The sequence below is a fragment of the Bison bison genome, unplaced genomic scaffold (genome assembly GCF_000754665.1).
Source record: "Bison bison bison isolate TAMUID 2011002044 unplaced genomic scaffold, Bison_UMD1.0 scf7180017864348, whole genome shotgun sequence".
NCBI classification, from domain to species: Eukaryota; Metazoa; Chordata; class Mammalia; order Artiodactyla; family Bovidae; genus Bison; species Bison bison.
The window spans coordinates 1,485,696-1,500,017 of record NW_011494920.1 but is presented as its reverse complement, the minus strand read 5'-3'; the positions used below and the strand labels follow the sequence as shown (position 1 = coordinate 1,500,017).

Sequence of the window (14,322 nt, the reverse complement as noted above, 5' to 3'; positions counted from 1 at the left end):
CTATGTATCAGATCTAGTCCTTTAAATTTATTTTGCACTTCCACTGTATAATCATAAGGAATTTGATTTAGGTCATACCTGAATGGTCTAGTGGTTTTCCCTACTTTCTTCAACTTAAGTCTGAATTTGGCAATAAGGAGTTCATGTTCTGAGCCACAGTCAGCTCCCTAACAGCTACCTACTAATAAATCCACCTTGGAATATATTCATCTTTATCTGGACATGATTGCAAAATAAAATTTTTATTCTTTTTTGGGGGGGGGCGGGAAGGGAACCCACAAGGGCAAAAGTACCAGGGGCTCATGAATAATGACGTGGAACCTGGCCTCTAAATGAGAAACAAGGAATTAAACAAACAAGTGCAATCTGTGGTGATGGGTGCTGTGCTGCAGGAATGACCAAGCATGAACGGAGAACAAAACAGATACTCTGGGTCCACGGGGTCTACATGGATGACTGATGCTGGTTGGGGGGAGTTCAGGGGAGGCTCCAGGGGTAGCCTGGGAGTGGAGGCAGAGAGGGTGGGGCCAGGAATTCCTGGCGGAGAGAAGCACACAGTGCAGGTGTAGGACAGAGAGACCGATCACGAGGCCAAGTGGGGACCTGGAAGTTCAGGACAACTGAAGCGGAACGCATGAGAGAGGAAGAAGTGCCTGCAGGGCCCACGTCACAGAAAGCCCTGCCAGCCGAGAGACAGGGGGTTTGAGCCTTCCTCGCAGCAAAGGAACCCTGCAGGGCAGGCTCAAACTGGGACTATCAGATCTGGGTTTCAGAAAGGCTGTGCTGGCTGCCCTGAAGAAGACAGTTTGACACAAGGATGGGCTTCCCAGGTGGCACTAGTAGCAAAGAACCCACCTGCCAATGCAGGAGATGTAAGAGACACAGATTTGATCCCTGGGCCGGGAAGATCCCCTGGAGGAGGAGATAGCAACCTACTCCAGTATTCTTGCCTGGAGAATTCCCTAGGCAGAGGAGCCTGGAAGGTTACAGTCCGTGGGGTTGCAAAGAGCCAGACATGACTTAGTGACTAAACAACAAATATCTATATGCCAATAGATATCACTATATTAATACCTATGCATTGGTATAGATGGGCTTCCTCAGTGGCTCAGTGGTAAAGAACATACTTGCAATGCAGGAGATGCAGAAGACATGGGTTTGAATCTTGGATTGGGAAGGTCCCCTAAAGGAGAGCATGGCAACCCCTCCAGTATTCTTACCTGGAGAATTCCACGGATAGAGGAGCCTGGCAGGCCTCAGTCCATGGGGTCGCAGAGTCAGACACGACTGAAGCAACTCAGGAAGGATGGAGCCAGGCAGTGGACTGGCTATTGTAAAAATCCCGCAGAAAGGCCAAAAGACAGCTTAGGCAACACATAGGTCAAGAAGTCAAGAGATCTTTGGAAGATAAAACAGACAGGATTTGGTCACTGGGTGTGGAGAAGGAGAGAACAAAGAAAACCATCTGGTTTAAGCCGGAGGGGAGAGGAGGATTGCAGGGAAGGTGGTGTGACTGACGTAGAGAGAAGGAACAGCAGGAGGACGAGAGGACAGATTTAGGGAGAGTATGGTGAGCACAGCTCTGCGTTGCTGTGGGGGTCGAAGCAGTTAGGGATCTACTCACCCGTCAGAGCCAGGGATGAGGAGTGAGAAATGGGCTGCAATTGTACCTCTGAATTATCAGCACATAATTCAGGGGCATTTCACTGGACTTTAAGATCCACAGATGGACTTAAAAAGGTTAGGAAACGTGCAAGAAGACAATAAGGTTTGTGTGTCAGTTTGGAAGAATTCTAGGGACACTTCTGTTCAGTTACTAAGTCATGTCCGACTCTCTGTGACCCCATGGACTGCAGCACGCCAGGCCTCCCTTCCATCACTGCCTCCTAGAGTTTGCTCAAACTCATGTCCATTGAGTCAGTGATGCCACCCAACCATCTCATCCTGTGTCGTCCCCTTCTCCTCCCACCTTCAATCTTTCCCAGCATCAGTGTCTTTTCCAGTGAGTGGGCTCTTCACCTCAGGTGGCCAAAATACTGGAGCTTCAGCTTCAGTATCAGTCCTTCCAATGAATATTCAGGATTGATTTCCTTTAAGATTGACCTCCTTGCTGTCCAAGGGACTCTCAAGAGTCTTCTCCAGCACCACAATTCGAAAGCATCAATTTTTATGGAAACTACTATATATAAAACAGATAACCAACAAGAACCTACTGTATAGTATGTGCAATGATACTTAATATCTTGTAATAACCTATAATGGGAAATAATTTGAAAAAGTATATATACATTCAATATATATAACTGAATCACTTTGCTGGAAAGCAACAAACCTGTAAATCAACTGTACATCATTAAAAAAAAATACTGAACCACCACCGTGATGTGGGCACAAGTCAGGCAGGAAAAAAAAAAAAGAATTCTGTGAAAATGAAGAACATAGAGCTATTACCAAATTTTCAAAAAGGTTCATGAACTCCCAATGGATGAAGAACTATTAACAGCATGACATGAGAGAAGAGATCAGCCAGGGCTAGCTGGCACTAGAACCCTTAGGAGCACCAACACTTCCAGAAACCAGAGCCTGACATCAGGAAGGCACAGGGAAGAACATACTTTGAGAAGACAGACTGACCATCTCCAACAGTGGAGTCAAGAGTGCCATGAAAAATAAGAGTTAAGTTCAGATCGGACTTCCCTGGTGGCCCAGTGGTTGAGAATCCATCTGCCAATTCAGGGGACACGAGTTCAGTCCCTGGTCCAGGAAGATGCCACACGCCGAGGGGCAACCAAGCCCATGTGCCACAACTACTGAGCTTGCATACCGCAACTCCCGAAGCCCCGGAGCCCGTGCTCCGCAACAAGAGAAGCCACCACAATGAGAAGCCTGTGCTCCACAATGAAGAGTAGCCCCTGCTCACACAACCAGAGAAAGCCTAAGTGCAGCAACCAAGACCCAGAGCAGCCAGTAAGTAAATAAATAAAAATAAAATGTTCAGATCTAGTTCTGCTAGACTGGACAACCACGGGGGACCTTGGTGGGAATCAGTTAGATAAGAAGGGATGAAAAAGACCAGGGCTGTAATCCACTATGAGATGAGCGGCAGATAAGGAAGAGGCAGCGGTCAAGTGGACACAACCCGCCTGGGAGTCCAGCTGGGAAAGGGAGGAACAGAAGGAGTCTCACCCTAGCCCTGTCTTTGAAAACCGAATCCACCTTTTACGGTCCCGGTGAAATCTCTCGACCCCTTCATAAAACCTTCCTTGAGTCCTTGAACTCACCTCCCTTGGCTGAATTCTTCTAGAGCCTGGTACCACACATCACTGACCGTAGCATGATCTGCGTTACCCAGCGTCTTCTATGTCCCCAGCAGCACGTGGACTCCTATAAGGTGGAGGCAGTGCGCTCTTGGGCCTCTCCTGAATTCCTCCCAAGGCCTTATTCTCAGCCAGCATTCCACCAAGGACTGCAGGGCCTGACCTCTGAAGTAAGAGATCTGGCCCTGCCAGAACAGCTGGTTAACTTGTATGACCTTGGACAAATCGATGAAGTCTCCTGGAGGCCAATTCCTGTAAGAGGAGGCTGAACTCTCCGCTAGGGAAGAAGGAGATAAGTGTAATTGGGAAAGATACTCGATACAGCAGACTGTTTCTGTAATGCAAATCATAGAAAATAAAGCTGGATTAAAAACCACTGGACACTCAAATAACACATGATAGAAAAATAGGCTAGAAAAGGTTGAGAAACATTGAACTAGATGATTTATAATTTCAGGCTTAAAATTTTGACAATCACTCGGTCATGCTATTCAAAAGACTGTGCCAGGTACCACACTGTGCACTTCAGATGCAGAGAACAAATGCCATCTTTGTCCTCTGGAAATTAATATCCTACTACAAACACCAAAGAATGATAGATGAAGCCATAATTTTCTTTGTAAATAGATCATGTGTACACATCTTCTACTGTGTAGACTATGGTTCATTATGAAAATCATCCAGAAAAAAATATGCTAAAACTATAAATACACCAGGTATGCTTTTCCCATTTGGACTATTTCACTGCTTAAATGAAGAGAAGGAAGAAAGAACACTGTTCTATAGCATGAATTTAATTTCATGCACTTTTGTTCAGAGGTAAATGACCTAGATGCCCTGGGAAGATTACTCAAATGGCTTTGGTTTTATGTAACAGCATCACCAGCTTCCCAGGTGGCTCAGTGGCTTCCCTGGTGGCTCAGATGGTAAAGCATCTGCCTGCAACGTGGGAGACCCGGGTTCGATCCCTGGGTTGGGAAGATCCCCTGGAGAAGGAAATGGCAACCCACTCCAGTACCCTTGCCTGGAGAATCCCACGGACAGAGGAACCTGGTAGGCTACAGTCCATGGGGTCGCAAAGAGTCGGACATGACTGAGCGACTTCACTTTGTCAATGCAGAAGATGCAGGACACCAGGATTCAATCCCTGGGTTGGGAAGATCCCTGGTGTAGGAAATGGTCACTCATTTTCTTGCCTGGAAAATCCCACGGACAGCGGAGCCTAGTGGGCTACAATCCATGGGGTCCCGAAAGTCAGACACGACTGAGCACGCAAGCACAACAGCATCACCAGGAACAGATGAACTTCTCAAATATTCCACATTCTTACTTGCTCAGTATTTCCTTTTACCTTTCCCCAACACTTCAACCATAAATCTGAAATCGTCAGGGAGAACTTGTAAAATCCAGTCCTCCTACACAACTTTGGGGTCAATTATAACCTTGCCAGAAGGTAGGTAGGTAGGTAGGTAGGTAGGTGTGTGTGTGTGTGTGTGTGTGTGTTAGTTGCTCAGTCGTGTCCTACTCTGTGCGACCCCATGGACTGTGTAGCCCACCAGGCTCCTCTCTCCATAGAATTCTCCAGGCAAGAATACTGGAGTGGGTTGCCATTCCCTTCTCCAGGGGATCTTCCTGAGCCAGTGATCAGACCTGGATCTCCTACATTGCTGGCTGATTCTTTACCATCTGAGCTACCAGAGAAGACCACTTCAAGTACTACTTCCCTAACCTAAGAGCCTTCTTCGTCAAGGTCTAGGTAACACCAATGGAATTCAAAACATCTGAGGTAGCATTTTACCAAGTGTCTCTCCTCTAAGAGACAAAGATTAAAGCATGTCTTTCGTCCAAATCAGGCAGTCATCCCCAATCAGAAGCACTTTCATCTTGGCTACAATGACTCTGGCTTAGGCACTGATGGGAATGTGTGAGGACTGGGGTGAGAAAGCACAGCAGGTACTTAATTCTTTAACTAGGTAGTCATTTCAGGGAGGAGTCCAGCTAGTCAGAAAGTAGCCTAACTGCATTACCCAACAGTAGTAACACCCCACTCCAGTATTCTTGCCTGGAAAACCCCACGGACGGAGGAGCCTGGTAGGCTGCAGTCCATGGGGTCTCGAAGAGTCGGACACGACTGAGTGACTTCACTTTCACTTTTCACTTTCACGCATTGGAGAAGGAAATGGCAACCCACTCCAGTGCTCTTGCCTGGAGAATCCCAGGGACAGGGGAGCCTGGTGGGTTGCCGTCTATGGGGTCGCACTGAGTCGGACACGACTGAAGCGACTTAGCAGCAGCAGTAGCAGCAGTAACTAAAAAGTGCATTTTGGGAGAGAAAAACAATCTGCTGGCTGGAACACTCTGATTCCTTGTCTTGATTACCATGTAACAGGACATAAATAACGCCCCCCATTTCAGAGAAAAGGTAAAAGAACATGTGTGTAAGGATTTTGACCTGAATACTTTGTGGTGATGGTGGCGAGGCTTCTACTACAGAGGAAAAGTGGAAACAGAGGGGAAGAGAGCAAGAGGGTTGGGATTCCTGGGGAAAGAGTGCTTTCCACCACGTGCCCACTTAAAAAAGTTAGCAGATAAAGTTCTATAGAAACGGGTAACGTAACTGATTAATTACGATAAACACTGAATATGAAATACTAATTACAGAATATCAAATGCAATAAAAACGACAACAAAGACAGAGTTCTCCATGCCCTGATGCTACTGCCCTGCATTCTGTATTTCACAAAAGCAAGCCTCAACTAAAATTATATTTACCTGCTTATTTATATAACAGCTAAATATCTCCAGGCAACAAATATTCAATTTAACCAAGCAACAAGAAAGTCAGTTACAAACCCTTATTATTAATTAATATCCCCCTCGCTTCCAACCAGACGATGAAAAGTAAAATGCAATTTTAATGTTTTCTTTTTCCATATGTGATATTCTTAAAGAACTATGTATAAACCTTTTCCAAAAAATTTAAATGACATGAGTCAAGACAAAGGAAAATAAAAAGGGAAAAGAAAAACAATGAAGCAGGATAGTTAAAGCAAAGTTTAGTATTTTTCTTCCTTAAAAAAAAATGACTAAAGAGTTTTACATTGAAGAGAAATGTTTGGACTGTCGGTATATTGTTTTTAATTCATGGAACAATGTAGCCATTTGTTTTTTTCCTTTTAGGACATTGTTTTGTTTTGAACACATAGGGAATTACCTAGGCCAAGTATGAATTCAAAGAAAAAAGCTGGGAGAAAAAAAAACTACCACCAAACGAAAAACTCATGGTAAATTTGGCATTCTTTCCAGTGTATAAAAATAAAACTCAGTTTGGAAATATGATTAAAATCTCCGAAACACACAGAAAGAATAGTTAAAGAGTAGGAAAAAAAAATGTAAGATCACTCACATTTCCCCTCCTAGAAGCTCTATTTCTTTGCAATTCACATCTTCACGTGCAGTTTGCATATAGTAGCTCTGCTAAAAACAACCACATGGAAAATTTTTGTACCAGATAACACTGCAGGACAGGGCTTGGCAGCTACAAGTTGTAATCAGAATGCTTCAAGGGCTAATGTAACGCAGATAACGACCAAGCATGCATTTCGGTGTGCAGAGTCTTAACTTTTTTTTTTTTTTTATAGCAGGCTGTGGGAGGGTCAAAGCTATTGGGTTCTACTTTATATGCGTTCAGCAATGAGAATTTTTCAGTAAGGGAGCATTTTGCTTCCATGAATAAAAGAATTGCTTAAAATATACAAGATTCTTTTCCAGTTAATGCATTCTTGTAGGAGGTGAGGTGCTCACACAGACAAGCCTAGAATGGGAGAAAGTTTTCCAGTTCCTAAAATGCCTTTCCCCAGTAACTCCACAGGCCTGCATCTTCATCTCCACTGCAATAGGGCTCCCCCAGCGTTGGCAAATGAAGAGGCTACTTATTTAAGGATTGCGGAAACCCATGATATAATGAGCCACTTTTCCCCAAGAGTAATCTAAAGAAGAAAAGAATGCTGATTTTATTTATGCCTGTTGCCTAAGAGGGGGAGCAGAAAGAGACTTGGGTCTCGATAAGTTTCCTGTACATTCAAGAGGCACTGAAGCCTTGTGACTTCAATCCAAGTTCAAGTGGCAGATTCAGATGGAGCTCTCACTTGGGGGAAGTGAGCCACCATATTAATGCAAGGAATGTGAAATGGGAGAAACCCTTCCATCCACAGTCAGGAGGGGGGTTCGTGTGATCCAATGGGGTTATTCTCTTTTCCTCCAACGCTGGCTGGCACTCACACAGCTGAGCTAAGATGGCTTCCAAAGTCCAAAATAAGACGCTAGCCCAAGGCAGCCTGGGCCCTCCCGCGGGAACCCTGAGGCAAATGAATCAAAGGCTCTTTTATTCTCCCTCCCACCAGAACATGCTCCCTCTCTGTTGTAAACGAAATGCTTGCCAGCATGAATTATTTAGTTCCAAACAGACATAAAGAAATCTTAAATAACACATGTCCCTCGGAATTTTAATAAGTTCAGGTGACGGACAAGTGGAGCTCTTGGGTTTGTTTCTAGCCTCGGATAGAAAATTCACTGGTGGTCAGGAGCCCATCAGCAGCATGAGGTCACGGCAGAAACTGAAACTTCTCACACTGCAAGTTACAGCTGACGTCCAAACTCCACGCATGAAACGGAGGTGCTCCGTCCTCCTCGCTGGGATGTCTGCACTCCAAACTAAGTCCCTGTTCTTCCTGTCAAGCCAGGCTTCCTTTCTGATTTTGCTATTTCTGTCAGCAGTACCTGGATTCTTCCAAGAATAGAGCCTGAAATTCACTTATGAGGTCTTCCCTGACTGGCTCCACCTCCCTCCCCTCTAGTCTGAACTCTTAAGCAGTTACTGCCCGTATCAACCACTTGACAATTCATCCTATATGGCCTTATAAACATAGCTCCTGTAAAACGACTGAAAGGAACATGCATTTACAGCTTGTCTTCACAAAGATTAGAAACTTCTTACGGGAAGGGATTAGGCCTTTCCCTCTGCTGGATACCACACAAGGCAGATTTACAAAAGCTCCAGAGATACCTCTTTATTAATTCACTCAACAGACACTTGGTGAGCCTCCACTCTGAACAGACACAGCACCCACCTCAGGCACTCGGCAGCCTTGGGCTCAGTTTAAGCCTTCATTCCATTAAGGGAAGGGCTGGAGGGTCCCCAAAGAATTCTGCTTCTGCAGTTCCAATATATATACCATTTAAGATGAACAAGAAATTAAGATTTATTTCCCCCCAAAAGGAGGCCTATTGAGAAGCTCCGCATCTGCCCCTCCCTCCCAAGGAAACATTTGAGAAAAGGAACATTAGATGCTAAGAGAATTTAGAATGAAAGATGGGTTGCCCACTCCTTCCCCATTTTACAGATAAGGAAACTGAGAATCAGAAGTTCACACGAGGATCCAAAGGTCTTGTGAATAGTGGCAAAACTCTGGCGAATTCTGGGTCCTGACACTCAGTCAAGGGTTCCTTTTACCATAGCACAATTTACCCAAAACCTTTCAAAAATAAAGTATTAATCCACCTGCAAAGGTGTGCCTTCTCGTGTGTTAGTCTCTATAAGAAAACAGAGAGTCCTAGCACTTACTCTTAGACATCCTCAACCTGAAAATCATCAGGACTTTATCTACATACTTTTTATGTCCTCTCCAAAATATGGAAATTTTCTTAGTCTTAAAACCGCTTTGTCATTTTATTTCTTTCATATTCTTTAAGCAGACCTGTTATGGCAAATCACAGTGAAATAACCAAGTCTCCTGTCAACCAGATTATCCAAGCATAATTCTTGCCACATTATTGTATCTGTTCAAAGATGATCAATTAAAAAAAATTAAAAACAGAATTCTAAAACTACCCTCCACATGGATACACCTTCCTAAGAGTAATTTTGAATCCCAAGAGACAACAGTCAGATTTAGGGAACTGGCAACTCTTATCACTAATCCCAGGCACAACAAAGAATTAACTATCATTAACTTTCATAAGGCTTCCCTGCTGGCTCAGCAGTGAAGAATCTGTCTGCCAGTGCAGGAGACTCAGGTTTGATCCCTGGGTCAGGAAGATCCCCTGGAAAAGGAAATGGCAACCCACTCCAATATTCTTGTCTAGAGAATCCCATGGACAGAGGAGCCTGGTGGGCTAGATCCATGGGGTCACGAAGAGTCGGACACGACTGAGAGACTAAACAACAGCAACTTTCATAAAGACTTACTGTAATTGATAGTTGATGATCTTTGCTACTAGAAATAAATTTCCTGCATTACCGGAAAAGGTAAAAAGAAAACATTCAAAATCTGAATGTTCACTAACGTGAGGATTGCAGGAAAAAATTTCCTTCAAAAGAGCCATAATGCTCCTTCAGTCACTGTAAGCAAAGACTTCAGAATCGGTTGACTGCTACTGGGGATTGCCAAAAAAGGGCAGGAAGAGCTTTCAGACATCACGGTCCTCTTTTTTGTGGTGACACTTCTGAGCAGGGACCTTAGCTCAGCTCCTCGGTTGTCCCTGAACAAGGAGATGCTGCTATTTTGCATTCTCCATGCCTCTCTCTTCCATGTAAGATGGCAGGTGCCCACCCAGAGGAAGATGCTATTTCTGTTTCTAAGCCCCTTCCCAGAACCACATGTCCAGACAGAAACCATCCTACAAACTGACAGCTGAAGAGCGGACTCCAGGCTGGGTATAGATTACACACCCAAGAACCAGCTGAGGTCCTGCTTCCCAGCTGGCTGGCCTCTAGCAGCCCACCTCACCCTGGCCCAGATGCAGGCTCTCTTACTGAGAGCGCACATCAGCCTAAGGTGGACAGCTGGGCTGTGGAGGAGCCCAAACTTGGTGTCCAGGCTTGAGGCGGGCCATAGGGAAGCTCCCCCTGCAGAGACAGGGGGATGGCCAGCTGGCTTGAAGCAGTCCTTTGTTTTCAAGACTTACCTTTTATCTCAGCAACAATTTGAACTGCTGATGAAAATTCATCATTAGTTCAAATGGTTGATTTGTCTTTAAACAACTCTTTAAAAATCTGAGTGCCGCTGTTGAGTGTATACTATCAAGATTTTACTTGGTTTCTATAACCTTGGTGACATTGATCTGTATGTGATTCTATGCAGGTCCCTAGCAGAGGAAGAAAACAGCTGTTTAATATATAACACAGGACAAAAACAGCAACACAGCAGCAGCTAAACTAACAGAAAGCAGAAAAATCTTCACTTCCATTCTATATTTAAAAAATATAGAGGATGAAGCACATACAAGAGGTTCCTACCCTTTTGCAAATATAGAAAGAAAAAGAGAGACAAAAAGGCTGGAGAGGGATTCCTGGATGGCGCAGTGGACAAGAATCCACCTATCAGTGTAGGAGACACAGGTTCAATCCCTCATCCAGGAAGATCCCAAATACCACAGAACAACTAAGCCCGGGAACCACAACTATTGAGCCTGTGCTCTGGAGCCTGAGTCTCAACTACCGAGCAGATGTGCTGCAACCACTGAAGCCTGCGCCCCTAGAGCCCATGTTCTGCAATAAGAGAAGCCATCACAGTAAGAAGCCCCCGCACCACAACTGGGGAGCTGCCCCAACACTCTTCAAGAAGAGAAAGCCCTTGCAGCAACAAAGACCCAGCACAGCCAAAAATAAACAAACCAATAAAATTATTTTAAACATAGAGCTGGAGAATCTGCTCACTAGTCTTTTTCTTCCTATCTTTTATGCCACTGTCACACTCTTTAGGAAATTTAAGAAAAACTTCCATAGCAGGTGAACATACTAGTATGCAAAAACAATGCTGTTAATAAAAAAAAAAAGCAAACATAAAATGGAGTTGTAAGTAGAATGCATTGGGGCCATAACTTGAGATGACTTTGGAGATAAAACTAAAACAATATTTTGCCACTTAAAAGCCCTGATGGACTCTCTTAATCAATGCTTGAACTACTCTTATAAATATTGGAAAACAGTGAGACAACTATCAAAGTCCTCTGGGCCAAGTGTTCCCCCCCAAAATCAATGCCCAAACTCCCTGAAGTCTCGTTTAGCGATTATGGTACCAGGAAGTCAAGGTATCTTATCACAGAGAATTTGTTCATTCACAACCATTATCAAGCAACATTTTGCCTATTGGGTGGTCAACAATGTTTCCTTTCATCCAGAAAATAAAGATTTTACATGAAAACCAAACCCAGCAGAGGAGATGCATGTATATATATATATATATATATATATGCCTATATCTTTGAGGGGTAAAGGTGTATTAGCCAAAACTATCTATACTGAATATCAAGCCAAACAGCAATCATCTGGAAATGTCAAAATCTTCTGGGCAATCAACTTGACAGTGCAAATATAAGACAAGCCTCAATTTAGCCGATAAGACGCCAGTAACTCTCTTGGACCCCTCAATTTTGGCAGCCACCCTCTCCACAGTCTCCCTGGGCTGTATCCATGGACTGATTAGTATGGAAAGAAAACCCCAGTGCCCTGCCTCTCTCAGCTGTTAGGTATATTCTGCCCTCAGTCGACAACAATTGAGGAAGCCCACTGTTCCTCTGAAGTATCCTATGATTTCAGTCTACATGTGCTTGCTCCTGAAAACATCTATGAAATGGCCACAGGGCTCAACTTGGGCACACAATTAGAAAGTATGTGGGGTTGCTAGCTTCCTTTTCTTTCTTTTAAATTAATTAATTTATTTTAATGGAGGCTAATTACTTTACAATATTGTGGTGGGTTTTGCCATATATTGACATGAATCTGGCTTCCTTTTCTACATACGCTTGTCTTGAGCTTCCTTTTCTACATATGCTTGTCCTGTATTTCTTCAGCACTGCACCTCTGATCCACAGTCCACTCTTCCTTGCATGTTATATCCACAGACTCACAGAAAGTCATAATCTGAAAGGTCCTATCCACATGACCCAGCCTCAGCACCACTTAAACTTGATAAGAGGCGTTAACCTTTTAAAGCCCAGGCAGGCAGACAGATCTCGGTTCAAATCCCGCTTCTGGTACACTCTGGTTCCGTAGATTGTGTTCTCATTTGTTAAAACAGATAATAACTGCCTCATAAAACTGTTGTAATGATCAGATGAAATATTAAAATTCTTAAATTGAGAATTTCTATTTTCTTGGTCCCAGTTAAGATGTAATTGTTGGGGCTGACTTTTTTTGTAGTACATTAAATTGCAAGCCCAAGAGACAAGGGTTTTTTCCTACTGGGTTTTTTTGTTTTTTAATTTTATGGTCCCTAGTGTGGCACCTTTTGAGAGAGCCATAGACCAAACGTGAAAGAATGCATTAAATCTCTATTACCACTACCTATTCCAGCTAATGTAGTGTTCTTTAGTTTCCTCAAGAATCAATCATTTCCTAAACTGTACCTTCTCAAAACAAATACATCAAACCACACCCTCTCCCCACATATATCCAACACATACACACAGAACTCCCAGCTGAAAAACACACTGCCTCTCGCCCCAAATTTTAGAATAAAGTTACCATATTTACCAGAATACTTGGGCAAACTGTGATAGATGGAGAGAGGGGATTTGGAAGAATTTTAAATATCTCTGAAGAACATCCTTTAGGATTTGTGGCATCAAATCCTTAAAGGAGAACTACTTGCCTATAGCAAATTCTGGCAGCAAGTAAACTCACTGGTGAGTTGTGGGCGAAGTTAAATATTGCACTTCACTCCGTTCTATGCAAGCAAACAGTGAGTAACAGGGTTACCTCGAGCTCTCGCATTGGGTGTAGACATCCCTCCACAAGAAACAGGGTCCATTATTACTCTCCCCGTTGGCAAATTTATATTTAAGGGGGCACATATTGTGCTTTTGAGACATACTTTACTAGACAAATATTTGCTCTATAAGCCAGGGCAACGGTGTCATTTCTTTTCTTTGCAGGGAGCAGCGACAGAAGAATCAGTAGGGGAGAAGGGGCTAAGATCCCAGACTCCCCCCAAAGGACACAGACTTCCGCTGCAGTAACGTTGGTTCTTTCAAGGAATATTTCCCCTAACGGCTAAAACGGCTTAACACATAATCAGCATCTTGTATCAATTACACAAATACCACGAAGCAACTCTGGTGGCCTGGGAAAGGACCATTAACACACAGAACTCCTAACTGGCCTCGTCTGTCCCCTCCCACGGGGTTTGACAGCGTGTCCAAGGCGCCCGAACACCAGCCATCAGGCTCCCTCCAGCGCCCTCCTCTCGCAGCAAACTGCCAAGGCTCTCGGGCCAAACTCCAACGTCCCTCGATTCAAAACCGAGAAAGTGTGAACCCCGCTAAGCAAACGGTAGGGCGCGTAATAACTTTTTTTTTTCTTTTCCGTGGAGCGGATTGGAGATGCTCGGCTCTAACGCCAACTTCCCAGGTCTTCCGTCCGCTTTCCGCAACCATCCCGTGGGGAAGGCAGGAGGGAGGGCGGACCAAAGAGAGGGCTGATGAGTTTTAATACCTCCGTGGTTTTCCCAGTGCGGGAAATTTACTACACAGCAGCCCCTGAGAATTCGGTGCAGGTCTAACGAAAGGAGAATGCTCTCCCCCTCGCCCCTGCTAAAAGGAACAATAAAAACACGCAGCAGGCGCTCAGCTGTCCATACCAGGCCTTCCTAAGGGCCGATGGAGAAAGAAATTTCTCCAGTGTGCAATCTGGAGAAAGGAAGATGCCTGGCCAAGCGGAGGCCCGGGCATGAGTGTCCAGCCTGGGTCCCCAGCCTGCCGGGGAAGGGGCCTACAGGGAAGGGATGGGGACTAAAGAGAAGGAGCAGTCGGCACGCGAGCCGCCCGGGGAGGGTAACGGCGGCCGAGCTCTACTTACATAACGCTTCAACTTTTTCTCCGGGGGGGACTTGCGGAGCCATCCCGAGCAGACCACTTCGCCGCCGCTCATGGTGCGCGCCTTTCGGGCTCTGGGCCCGGCGCGCTCCCGACACCTTCGACGCCGGACGGCCGTGCAGCTGCTGGG

At 44.7% G+C, this 14,322-nt stretch overlaps 1 protein-coding gene across 5 annotated transcripts in view; it reads right to left on the bottom strand.

Annotated features, from left to right (window-relative positions):
- Positions 1-14,316, bottom strand: part of GAB1 (GRB2-associated binding protein 1) — a 128,069-nt gene extending 113,753 nt beyond the window's left edge. For 4 of the 5 annotated variants that reach the window (XM_010854717.1, XM_010854719.1, XM_010854718.1 and 1 more), the window contains exon 1: positions 14,176-14,316. In XM_010854717.1, coding sequence (XP_010853019.1) covers positions 14,176-14,247 — 72 coding nt within the window. In that variant the 5' untranslated portion in view covers positions 14,248-14,316. Of the gene's footprint in view, positions 1-6,723; positions 9,400-14,175 lie in introns of those variants that run through there. The other variant, XM_010854722.1, reaches the window with a different exon arrangement.
- Positions 14,317-14,322: the final 6 nt, after the last annotated feature.